At 43.3% G+C, this 13,709-nt stretch overlaps 1 protein-coding gene across 1 annotated transcript in view; it reads right to left on the bottom strand.

Annotated features, from left to right (window-relative positions):
• LOC113961414 (pituitary homeobox 2-like) overlaps positions 1-13,709 on the bottom strand; it is a 47,527-nt gene that overhangs the window by 31,301 nt on the left and 2,517 nt on the right. The window contains exons 4-5 of the mRNA XM_027671728.1: positions 13,307-13,440; positions 5,352-5,637 (exon numbers count right to left, since the gene is read on the bottom strand). Coding sequence (XP_027527529.1) covers positions 5,352-5,637; positions 13,307-13,440 — 420 coding nt within the window. The remainder of the gene's footprint in view (positions 1-5,351; positions 5,638-13,306; positions 13,441-13,709) is intronic.

The raw sequence follows: 13,709 nt of genomic DNA, 5'->3' as shown, positions 1-13,709 counted from the left end.
CGAGACATGGCCCGTGACACTGATCATGGATATAATAACTCATAACTCCTTGGAGTGTGGGGGCTTCCCTCCTTCGCCCCCAGCAGATCAAGGCCACCACTTCAGCTGACGGACATGGAAGCGGCAACTGCCAGGTGTCATCGCTGGACCCCGTGGGCGGTGACTATATGCATCTTTCCACCCTCATATTTTCTTTCCCTTACTCTCCCTTACCCTTACCCTGTCTTTCCTTTCTCTCCCTTATGCATTTTCCCCCCCAAAGTTATCCCTATGCCATATTGCTATAAATGATATAGATGACAACACCCAAAATGCTAACATACCTGTTGAAACGAAATTGTTTAAAATAAACTTTGCCAATATATGTTTTCAGACACTGATTATTTAGTGTCGTTTCACTTTAATCCACCCCAAGGGAATTATTGATAAAAACCTGGGTTACCCCCTCCCCTTTCCTGGGGCGGGTCGTAACAGCGCTGTGTAGAGCGATCAGTTTCTGTGCCGTTTATGTTACACCAGTGATGTTTGTGGAGATCAGGCAGAACAGTGTGGTTTGCGGATTCTAAATCAGACACTGATTGTTTTGCAGTGCTCATATTTGTATGTTTTTAGTCCCAGTAGTGTTACAGCAGGTGGCAAGAATTATTTGGAATCAACATATGACAGAAACCTTTCAGCTTACGAGTCTACACAAGAATATATGTGATTGTGAAATAACAATATGTGAGGTGCTGGGCCTCGCAGAAAAAAGTCTTACATTGAGAAGCTGGTTGGCAAGACTGCAAATGAAGGACTGATATTTGTGGACCTCCCTATGGGCTCTGGCTCACATCATGCCTGCAATTTTCTTGTGATGAACCAGTAACATTCTAGTTAAGTGCAGAAATGGTTTTGCACTCAATGGTATAGTTAATGTGAAAATGAATAAAACATTCTTTTATAGCATGGAGGCAAGACTGATAAACAGGAACTTTGTCCTTGAAGGGAGTTTTGGTATAAACTATATTTAATTGGTGTTCTGTGATTGCCTAATCATCCTCCAAGGTCGCTTGAAGGAGAAAGTGAAGACTATAATGATGAAGGACGCCCCCAGATTCATTTGGAAAAGGCACCTCGAGTGCAGTATGCAGGCGCAGGGAAAGCCACGCGTGCACAGAAGAGATGCACTTACATAACTAAGGAGGTGAGACTGAGGGCCTCTGGCTGGGCGGTAACGACCACTCCTGCCTAGGTTGAGGTCACTCAGTTAATTGTATAAAAGCAGACAGTACTTTCTTGGAGGGGAGTTAGTTTCACACCAAGGACAACGTTGCCTTTGGCGGGGACGCCTGCCAGTTTGTGAACTTACTGACTCTCCAAGGATGCAGTTTCTGCTACGGGTAATTATAGGTATGTTAGGTTGGTAAGATAACTTTATGGGCAACAGCTGGGTAACTGAGGAGGTCGTGCTGGGGGCTTATTTCTCTCCTCCTTTCTCCCTTTTGGGTTTGTTCATTTTGTTGGCCACCTCTCGGTAATAAATATCAGTTTTATTGAGCTTGCAACAGTGTCATGGTTTCAAGATTTCACTATGTTTGAACCCCTCCCTAATATACCCCCACTCCCCTTTTTCTAGGGTGGGTCGTAACAACATGACACAAAATATTTTGGATTTTTCAAACGTCTTGTATTTCAAAATTAGACACATATATACCCCCATACACGTCCAAAGAATATTTAAGGCATATGACACCTTTCAACCATTGAAAGTAGGGTAATCTTGTTTCCAAAAAAAAAAAAAAAAAGCCTGGAAATGGAAATCCAGACAGAAAGCTCTCTCTTCTCTTCCCTTTTCCCCTCTCGTGCTGAATAAGTTCTGCCTTGAAGAGAGGTGTTTATACCTCTGGAAATCTTAGAAATTGTCAGTCCTGTGCAGCCATTCAGCTCACAACAGATGTTGTCTGAGAGAGGACAGAACTTTGGCATCTATTTTACTGACTTCTAAGTCCCCATTTCTATGAACAGATGAATCTAAGAACCAGGTACAGGATAACGGGACCAGCCTCGGATGGCAGACCAGAAAAAAGGAAGCTCCATTCCCATTCATGCCACAGTTTTGATCCTGCATTCAGAGGAGCTACTGCTGTCTTGGAACTTTCCTTTTCCCCCAAAAAAAATAATCAGCTGGCCTTTCAGTTACCAACAGTGGTGTCTCCTTTCTTGTTACAACACTCTACATCATCTCTCTTTAGGCGAGCCATGGCCATGCCAACTCTGGCTCTGTTTGGTGGCTCTGGTTTGAACTCTGGTCTGGTGTGACTCCCTTTTGCTTTCCAGCCTGTGATGTGGATCCCAGTGCTGTTCCACTGGGCACTTGAAGAAGAGAGGGCTCTGTGAAGTTCTGTTCTTCTGCTGCGCTAAAAAATGGCATTTGGGAGTGCAGCTGATTTGAGAATTGAGCTCCCTGCATGTAGAAATCACTCCAGGGGACAGCCTGATAGGCAGTGATCTCTGCTGAGGGAAAAGAAACAAAGGAAAGACAGAATAATGAAAATAACAGCAGCATGTCTATGCTCAGTGCAAACAGCATTGCAGCCATGCTCTGGTGGTCACTGCAGTAGAGCAGACACCACATATAGATAAAGGATCACTTTGCTGTTTACACTGCAGTGTTTTTATCCAAAAGGTAGTTCTTAGGAGGAAAAATCTTGCAAGTTCATAGCATTGTTATAATGTAAAAAGAAATCACGATATCACTCAGCACTGATCCTGAGAGTATGTAATGATATTAGAGACACCCACTCCCCAATTTTTTTTCTCCACTCCTATTTTCCAAGAGGTTCCAACTCTGTCAAGCATAACCTGAATGTTTGATCTTCACTTTCATTTATAGAAGCTGGAAGCAGGAATGTATTGTTAAGTAATATCTATAATCCAACTAAGCTGTTCACTTGCTTACTCGGTGAAGTAAGACTCACAGGTGTGTCTGCACTGACAGACTGGTTCCCTGCCCACTGCACTTTGGGAACCTGGAACCTTTTTAGGAAGAAATTCTTCCCTGTGAGCGTAGTGAGGCAGGTTGCCCAGAAAAGCTGTGGCTGCCCCATCCCTGGAAGTGTCCAAGGCCAGGTTGGATGGGGCTTTGAACAACCTGGCATAGTGGAAGGTGTTCCTTCCCATGGCAGGGGGTTGAAACTGGATGATCCTTAAGGTCCCTTCCAACCCAAACCATTCCATGATTCTGTGAACTTGGTCATAACAGCTGTAGGATCCCTTCCTTGAACAGAACAGCCACACTGCTGATTGTGCTCTGGACAGAGTAAGAGAATATCAACTCTGCCTCTGTTCCTTCAACAATCTTTGAACTTTATCAGCCTGCACCTTTACACACCCCTTATGCTCACACAATGTGCCCCAAAGAATGCAACACACACTTTGGCATCACACTATAAAAATGTTAATTTGGTGCACTGGGGCACAGCCCTCTCATTACTTCCGGCACTTCAGACTGAAAAACCACTGAAAAGAATAATTATGCCTTGAAACCAGAGAGGGGAGACAGGCCAAGTGTGGTAGATAGCACAGGTGCTGCCAACCTGGCCTGGACAATGTCAGCAGGAATAATGGGAACAAGAGCCAGCTTGCAGCCTTCTGTGAGTCAGACTTCCCTCCCTAACAAGGTCCACAAGTCTGGTACAAAAAGAGCAGCAGCATCTGTGGTCCGAGACTATTCTCTTATGTGATAAGACAAGACATGTAGTTTTTGGACTGTGAGCTTAATTCAACAAACCTGACAGTCCAAATAAACTAACTGCAATGGTTTATCATTTGATTATACTTGGGTTTGAATAACTTCAAAATACAAAGCCTGGACACAAAACAAGGAGAACAACAGTGCCAGTTTCACCTAGTTACTTTTCAGAAAATTATGCAGAAGTGCCTTAATCTGTTGCAAATTTAAACCAGAGGAAGAAAAAGAAAGACTCTATATGCATACTCTGCTGGCTTCTGTCTCTCTCTTCTTTTGCACTTCCCCAAGATATGAAACTTCAAACTGGTTTCTGCAGAATCCCAACAGAGTGAGAAGCCTGTTTTTCTTTCTACCTCCAACTATTCCACTTGCTGTGGCACCTTTTCCATTTTGCACCCTTGATTCCCACCCACATATACCAAAGGCATGTTCACTCGCACAACAGTACACTCCTGCAAAAGTTAGTTCTCCAGTCCAGAGAAAAACCACTGCACTACCTGACACATTCACATTTAATGCTCTTTCTGACATGTGCAACCTGTGTAGTAACTTTTGATTCAAATGAATGGGTCACTCAGCACTTTAAAAAAACCCAAGCATACAAGGAAATTAGAAAAATAGATGGGCCCATATATATATATATATATATATATATATTTGTGCATGCATGTGCACGTTTCTACTTTCTGTCACAGCCACCAGTAAAACCACTGATCATCCTGAGTGTTTCAGGGTACAGTTTAGTTACTCCAGAGATGCAGGATGACAAAATATTTCAGAAATTTACCTGAGTTTCCACTTGACTGCTGCGGCACGAGCTGTCCTCCCATGTGGTTTTGTCCATAGCCTTGTGTGGCTTCATAGGTTACTGCTCCAGTGTTACCAGGTAAGGCCAGGAAAGCTGAATTGGACTCAGGGGGTGTTGGAGGAGGGAGGTGGTCACTGGAGAGCAAATTGGTGGCCAGATGATCTGGCAGTTGGCAGAACTGGGAGAGCTGGTGCTGCTGGGAATGTTGGGACAGCTGGTAAATTCCCCCCTGGCTGCTGTACTGGCAGTACATGGTCTCTGGGTTCCCTGCAGTCTCCAGCTGCTCAGGGTAATGGCAGGAGGGTGGTAGACTAAAGCTGCAGAGAGCAAGGAGAGGCAATCCAGAGATTAAAGTAGGGTCAACAGCTACAGCAACCCATACAGTAAACAACTGCGTTATTGCCAACCCTGATCTGACTCCCACCCCTCCTCCCAGATGCCAGGACAAGGGCAACAGAAACCACTTGAGCCAAGTGGTTTCACAGCAGGATTCTTCACCAATGGGCATTAGTGGGGATTATCTTTCCACTCTCCAAAGCACATCCCAAAGACTGAAACATCCTCTCTTTCGCTTGACAGGTATGCAATTCTGGAAGCATTCTGACCAGAGGTATCACTTGTCTCACAGCAGGTGCCCTGTCCCACTATGCACATCATGCAGCTTTTCATGCTTCATTTAAAAGATACTGTCACTCCTGCACCTCACTTTTCACTTATGCTCCCACCTAATTCCTTGTCCCATGTCCAACATTCACCCTCGCAAGGTTTCTCCCAGGCTTTGCTTTTTTCATTTCCCTTCTCATCTGTTCCTACCCTTGATTCTGGATGTTGTAAGTGAAGGCCTCCCTGGAGCCATTTTCCTGACTGGACAAGTAGCATTCACTGTTGGGAGTGTCCAGCACCATGGAAACAGCAGGGCTGTGGGGGTTGAAGGACAGGTTGGTGGCCCTGCGGATGGGAGCAGGGCCAGGGAGGCTCGGGAAGCACTCCACTCTGCTGGAGTTGAAGCTGTCCACTCTGCTGGAGTTGAAGCCAAGCTGTAGCGACACCTTCGCCTGAACTTCTTCACAAGATGCCACCGTTCCTGCCACCGAGGAGGCTGTGAATGAAAAGAGACTGTCACACCGGGCTGTCATAGCAGGAACGAACAGGAGCAAGCAGAGGGAAGGAGGAGCAGAACAGAAAAGCAAGATGCCAGATATTAACTGGTGGGAATAAAAGTGAGCAAGTACCAGCATTGCTGTAGAGAAGCACAAGGAAGTACTAGCAAGCTCTCTGGAGCACAGGATGGTGTTTATTGGCAAAATAAAATTACCTTCATGATTTCAGCCTCTGCATATTATATTTATTCAGCTCTCAAGAAGGCAGCCAAGTGAAGCAAAGTACTTCCTGGAAAAAAAGCCAGGAATTATCCCCCAGTCATCTTCCATCACTACTGTCCTCTGGGAGGAGTGTCCTGCACTCAACTCAAAAGACTACCCTTTTGAAAAATTTAACTGTGGTCTGAAAGAAACAAAAACGTGCACGTGCACATTCACATCCACAGTCATTGTTTTGACCATATTTTCACTCAGATGAGTCATGCCAGAAACAAAAATTAAAAGAGCAGAGATGTCAGCTGAAGATCTTTTGGAAAAAGAAATTGGGACACAGAAAAAGAAACCAACACCTTTTGGTTCCTAGAATCTTGTTTGGTGACCTCTCCCCTCAGTCACTGCTGGAAAATGAGAGAGGAAGAGTTTCTTACAGAATAGCCTCTGTGGAAACAGGACAATAGAGGACATTAAAGATCAGAGTCACATATGCTGGTGATCTAGAGTAACAACTATACACAGAAGTTCAAGGAGCTTGCACATGCAGCAAGACAACAAGATTTTCTTTCATTATGGCAATTAGCAAATGATTTCTCTTTTCACAAGTGTAATCATAAAGTGCACAGGACAAGTTTAAATGATTTTTCGAGTCTAGCTGGGCTGAACCAGCCGACTGTTCAGGTAAAGCTGGTCTACTCCCACTCATAGGAAAGCTTTAGGGAGAGTTTACAGTTGTACTTCACCCTTGCAGGCATACAGGGTAACATCAAATGCACTCCACCAGGTACGAATGAAAGGCCTCAACCATAAAACCTAAACATAAAGATGCCACAGCAAGCATTAGCAACCTTCAGAGAATTTTGGAATGCAAGCCCAGAGAGCTGATGAGGAGATTCCACTTCAACACTTTATAGCACTGTTTCTCAGATTCCCCACCGCACTGTGCATTTCTGTCTCTCTTATTGCATCTTCCCACATGCAGTTTTTTCCAACTCTCTGCAACCATGGAGAGAAGGAATCATGATGTTTCAATGAAAACTTTTCAAGTTTCAGTAACCTCGATTTTGGGCTCATTTAGAAAACCGGAGCAAGAGCTAGGATGGCATCTCTCAAGCATTCACGTGCCCATGCAATTCTCAGTGGTTTATTTTTTCTGTTTATACTATTTATCCATGTCAGGCAACATCTACGATATACCTGTCCCACTCCCAGTGTTTGACATAGCACAGATCTACTCCCACACAACAAAGCACAAGGAAGCCAATATTTAGTGTCCTCAAAATCAAAATGGCTTAGCCAGAAATGAAACTGAAGATCTCTCCTGTTTTTTTTTTAAAACCTTAATTTGCACAGGTTCTCCTAACCATCGTGTCCCAGAATGTTCACACAAACATTATGAAACATACCTATCTGAAAACAAGTCTACATCCAGGTAAAGCTTCAGTTCAATAATGACATTAGGGTGAGTTGTTCTGCAGATGGCACTAGTCTTCCTCAGGATGAATACAAGCAGCCCAGGAAGTCACTTCTAATCCCACTTTCACATCTACTAAAATTGTTTTTTGAAATATTTGCAATACTTAGTGTAGATAAGCTTTGTGAGTCATGGGAATAGGACCCCCAGGCAAAGAGATTGTGAAGGGACACCCATGGCCTCCAAAGAGCTGGTTTAGCCATTTCTCAAGACTCCTCTGCTTCTCAGTCCTTTCAAAGACAGATGCTGAAATTGTGCCTTCTGAATAAAGTCACAAATGCAGTGGGAATAAACAATTCCCAGAGAAGCAATATCTGCTAAATCTGACATATTTACAGAAGATTCCAGAATTGTTTGATGGAGAATTCTGATCACTGGCTTGAGATAATACCTACATTTTACTATTCTGTTGCTTTTCCTGATACTGATATAAATAACCTCAGAAGGCTTTCCAGTGAACATGGGAATGTAACAGCAGGATTTTTGTTTATCACTTCATTATTTCTAGATTTTCAGTCCATGAGACAACCTTGGGAATTTTTGGAGAGCAATTTAATAATTTGCAGCTTCAGATCTCTGAACCAGCCCTGGTTAAGACATGTGCCTTAACTCAAGAATGTCTATTCTAAGTCTCCATCTACACACCTGCCTTACCCCTACTAAAGCTGCTTCCTCAACATCCTGGCAGAGTTCAGAGATCCATTCTTTAGTGCAAACAGCTTCCAATGAGTGGGACAGAGTCTTAAAGTAACAGAAACAGATGTGTGTTTTTCTGTTGGGATGACTGGGATGTCTGTCTTTCACGAGTCGAGAAGGAGACTGAGGCCTGTCCTAGAGATGTATCCATGAACTTATAGCAGGGCCTGGTTTCACAAGCCTGTGTCACACACTGATGTCACAAACAGTTTCTTTTAATGCTGAGTAATTACAGCCTTTTATGCAAATGACATCTTGAAAGTAGAAAAAAACATTAATCAAACTTAGAAGCAATGGCCTCTTCATTTAATTGGAGTGATGGTCGATGAACCAATTCAGTTTCTAACTGCATTGCTTTGAGAGGCCTGTCAGTCTGATCCTCTTCTGGATTTTCAGTAGGCCAGGACCTACCACTTGTTCAAAAGATATGATTCCTGCTTGCCATGTCAGCTACACATCATCAGCTTTAAAGTAATTTGTTCCAAAGCCAGAATCCTGTGAGTGAAATTCTGAGAAATAAAAATATGGGTTTTTTATAAACAGATATATCGTGAAGTTGTAAGATATCCAAGTTCCAAGAGCTGAACTTGGGTATCAGGGTCTCTTTTGGCGGGATAAGGGAAATGAGAAAATTCTTAAAAATTCAATCTTTTAGGGCCATTTTATACCCAAGGTTCCTTTTCTCTTTGGGCTAAGGACAAAGGAAGATCCATCACCTTTGACAGGGGATGGCTTGCAGTCAATTGGGAAAAAGGGAAAGCCCCTTTTCAGAGAAAAGAAACCTTTTTAGGTAAAGATGAATACATTAAAACTTATCTGAAAAGGGTGGGATTTTGTGAAACTATAAAATGCGTGGAATTTAAACCAAAGGTGTCTTTTTCCCCGGAAACTCGGTGTGAGAAAGACCCAATGCGTTGAATAAATTCTTCCTTGTTTCTTTGTTCCCTAAGTTTATGTTGTCTTTCTAAATTTAAAGAGAGGGATATTTCCCACAAAATCATTACAGCTTGCCATTTATTTACTCTTCTCTGACAGATCATATCCAGCTTCATCTAATTGCTCTCAAGACTTCCACAACCATTCCACCTCTGAGAGTTATCTGCACAGACTGGGCTCCTGACAGGTGTCCTCACAATACAGCCACAGGAAACAAAGTATTTCCTGCAAAATCACCAGTGGGGCAGAAAAATCTCCTCCCACAAACCAGAGGAACTTTTCTTTCTAAAGGGTTAACTCAAAAAAAATCATAAGCCAATGCTTTAAGGCAATGAATCACAGATATATTTATATCAGTAAGGAATCTCAGGAAAACAAGAAAAACTTTAAAGAACTGCCAGTGTCAAAAAAATCTATTAATCTCAAGCATGCTGTCCAGCAAAAGTAGTAAAAAACAATTCTAAGACCAAAGCAAGCTCAAAATGGAAGTTTTGAAGCGCAAAAGGCTCTCATAGTAAGCAGTGTGCTCAATACCCAAATCAGAAGCCATAACTGCCATCAAGGTAAGATACATCTCAAATACAACGCACTGACATTTTTAATCAGCCTGTTTGGCAAACTGGAAAAAACAGTGGGACATCAGAAAAAAAAAGAACCCACAAACCAACAGTCAGAAGTACTGGCCAGAGCAAAGAAAAACAGTGGGAAAGGCAGCACTGAACACTCTCCAAAGGTCTCAGGTAACAGATTATACTGTCCTCATCATTTTCTTGTCCTGCTGAAAGTGGTTAAATACACTGGTACCAAGGAAAGCACCTGAACAGCCACTCCAGCAGGTCACAATCTATGGGCACAACTGCATCACAATGCACAGGTCACAAATTAACTTTGCTGAAATCTAACATTACTAAGCAATTGGTTTTGCCTTGTAAACTGATAACTTTTTTTCTAATTTGTTTCCTCTTTTATTTTGCTTCAGCTAGTTTGGATTTTATCCTATTCAAGTTTTGCCTCCTTCATGTTCTGAGATATTCTAATAAAGCTAACAGGTGGACCCTGGATGGCTCTATTTCTTGGCAAGTTTTTTTTTAATGAATGAATTCAGGTCACACTGTCTTTCATTTTCCCTGTTTCAGTTTTTGCTTTCTTAAAGAGAAAAGTCTGCCTATGCAATGCTAGATAACAAGCAAACAAACAAAAAGCAAATTTTATTGTTTTATTCCCCATAGCTGTGTTACCCTGCGTCTAGTTAAGGCAAAACTGCAACTGCAGCTTTCCATGCCCTTGTGCCCTGCAGATCTCTCTTCTATGAGGACTCTCTACACCAAATATCAGTCTTCTCCCTCAACGAGTGCACCAACTTAGGTCTCTACTCTGCCCAGGCACCAGTTCTCCCATGACTTGTAGGAATGTAATTTTTAGGACTTCTACCTTCCATCTGATTAGAGTTGAACAAATTTGGAGGGCAGGGTGGGTTTCATAAATAAAGAGAGCAGCATGTGGCTCATTACACAGACCTTATTCCTCCATTCCCTCAGGCAACTGGGTCCAAAACCACTCACCAAACCTCAACAGTTCATGTGCACTAGCAAAGCAAGCCTCTTTTCTGAACAGTGACTTAGAAAAGGTACTTTTTTTAATCCCCTCAAACAGATCTGCATCTGGAAAGTATTTACCAGCCTTAGCTGACACAAATAGATTTCATTACTTCTTGCCCAGCCTGATTTAAAGAGAACAAGGGGAAGCTTGTTCCCCCACACAGATCTAGTGGAATGAAGTAAACTCTCATTTTCACACATCCCTATCACTGAAGACACAGGGGTTTCAGACAAGCAGAGGAAGCCTGTGTTTCCTAAAAGCTGGATGCACACACAGGAAATGCAATAGGAGGCAGTCAGCAGCAAGCTGAAAGGATTCCAGCAGTAAAAACCCAGCTCTCTTTATCACTCATTTTCCATATACCCATTTCACCCTCAGAGACATTCACTTGCCCTTTTTCTCCCTTATACACTGCACCAAGAATTCAGATGGGACGCTTCTCTCCTACCAGAAGGATTGCTTGTCTTTTCCATATGGAGAATTACATCCCAGCGTGCAGATTCCCCAGAAAGAAATGGCTCATTGAAAATAGAGGACAAGATCACATCCCTGAATGAAACATCTATTTCTCTAACACAGGAAATGGATTCAAACTAAAAGTTTAGAGTAGATATCAGGAAGAAATTCTTCCCTGTGAGGGTGGTGAGGCCCTGGCACAGGTTGCCCAGAGAAGCTGTGGCTGCCCCATCCCTGGAAGTGTCCAAGGCCAGGTTGGATGGGGCTCTGAGCAACCTGGTGTAGTGGAAGGTGTCCCTGCCCATGGCAGGGGGTTGGAACTGGATGATCTTTAAGGTCCCTTCCAACCCAAATCGTTCTATGATTCTATTATATTCTCTCTTGACTAAATAGCACATCTACAGATGTATTTTAGGAACCAGCAGAGGTTCCTACAGCATAGAAATCTGAGGATAATTGGTTTGTTTCCTTTAAATGAATTATTTTGCAAAACCTTAGTCTTTATCTAATTAAATACAGGGCTCAACAGATAACACTGCTTCAGCACTCTGGGAAGCAGTGAATTAGTCAAACACTTTGACCATATTTACCCTGCTGTAAGGAGTGGAAAAACCAAAACTAACTGAATTACAGTTCTATTGTTTAAATAGGTCATAGGATTGACTAAAGTAGCCCTTGTCTTGAGAGGATGACAGGCAAATCTAAATGACAGAAATACTAAATTAGGTTATCAAGAAAGTATCTCAATTACGTACTTTTCGCACACATAAGTATTTATTAGCATTCTAAGCTTACTGATACAATCTTACAGGTGCTTTCTACAGTGCCAAAGTACTTTTAAGGTATGAGCACTATTAAAAAAAATTGAGTCATTATTAGAAAATGAGTTGCAAGAACTGGCCTTAATACTGATAACTAAATACTGGTACATTTAGAATAAAATGAGGGAGCAGAAATTCCAATTAATGAATTACACTGGGAAGCAGGAAAATGCACACTAGTACCATATGTCAGCACATATATTGCTTGGGATATCCCTCCCAAGGAAGTGATGAAGTTCTCATCACTCTGGAAATCTTTTCAAATTGTGCCAACTTGGAAATGTAAACATACATAGGAAACGCTTTAGGGAGCATTCCTGACTCCAGGGAATGTTCTGGTACTCCACACACGAATAAACAATTGAACAAACTGTCTTTATTTGCCATCAACCTTTAAGAACAGCACAGGTAGAACCCTGGTTGAACAGCACACCCCACTGACCTCCAGCTCCACTGCAACTGAGAGTAAATTCAGCATCAGCCCTGGAACTCAACTAGTCTCCCTCCCTCGAGGTCTTGCACAAAATGGAAAATTGCGCTGCCTGGGGAAGCCAAGGAACCCTCTTGGACATTTAAAGGTATGGAGTACCTGAGGGAGCCTCTACAACACCAACAGTTTGTACAGTGCACCTTCCTCACACACCTCCCTTGACTCGGGTTGTAGCCAGAATGTTTCCATCTAAACCAGAGTATGGGATGTGTGTAGCTGCCATGAAGAACATCATAACCAGAGTAATACTTTCATCATCATTTAGAGCAGCAGGACCAGTGTCAAACAGTTATTATGGAAGAACGCCCCTATCAATTATCCTTATGAAGTCATATTCAGAATTCCTTGCTGGCTTGGGCTAGGACATGAACAAGGACTGCAAATTTGGCTCCAGCATCAGCACAGGAGCACCACCATGCTGGTACATAGCTGGTACAGACTCAATTAGCAGAGAGCTGCTATACCTCCAATCATAGAAAAGTTTGGGTTGGAAGGGACCTTAAAGACCATCCAGTTCCAACCCCCTGCCATGGGTAGGGACACCTTCCACTATCCCAGGTTACTCCAACCCCCATCCAGCCTGTCCTTGAACACTTCCAGGGATGAGGCAGCCACAGCTTCTCTGGACAACCTGTGCCAGGGCCCACCCTCACAGGGAAGAATTTCTTCTGCATATCTAACCTAAATTTTCCCTCTTTCAGTTTGAAGCCATTCTCCCTCGTCCTGTCACTGATGAAAAGTCCCTCTCCAGCTTCCCTGTAGCCCCTTCAGATACTGGAAGGTGCTGTGAGGTCTCCACACAACCTTCTCTTCTCCAGGCTGATCAATCCCAACTTTCTCAGCCTGTCCAGTGACCTGGTGTCACATTTTGCACTGATGGCGTGGGGCATTCACATGACCTTCCCTAAAGTGTTTGGGAACATCCTAGCTCCACCAGCCAATGCTGTAGTTATGGAAGACACTCATGCTGGTCAGGGTCTCACCTGAGGCAGAGGAGAGTGGTGCAAGCTGTGTTCTGAGCAGGCTGGAGCAGTTCCCAGCTGCAGCGTTTCCTCCCAGTATGGCAGATTGGTCACGAGCAACGTCAGGCAACGGAGGCACGGGCAGAGGAGGTGCCCTGGAGGCAGCAAAAAGGGTGTGAGGATGAACCAGAAGACAAGGCAGGGCATTATGACCAAATACATACTCTTCTACCCTACAGTGGGCAGATCCTACATCACTGGCCGGTGGAAAAAGAAAGCAGTGGCTGATTTGGGTGCGCAAGGAATGCTGTCTTGACAGTATTTGGGGAAGCAGCCTCAAGTCACCAGTGTAGGACAGGCAGCAGGGACAATGCAATGAAATAAGTCAGGTGGTCTCCAATCTTTAACTTAATTTTTCCTCTTT

This window comes from Neopelma chrysocephalum, unplaced genomic scaffold, assembly GCF_003984885.1.
Source record: "Neopelma chrysocephalum unplaced genomic scaffold, ASM398488v2 Primary Assembly neopelma1_97159, whole genome shotgun sequence".
Lineage (NCBI taxonomy): Eukaryota > Metazoa > Chordata > Aves > Passeriformes > Pipridae > Neopelma > Neopelma chrysocephalum.
The sequence above is the reverse complement of the archived record's forward strand: the minus strand, read 5'-3'. Positions and strand labels throughout refer to the sequence as shown.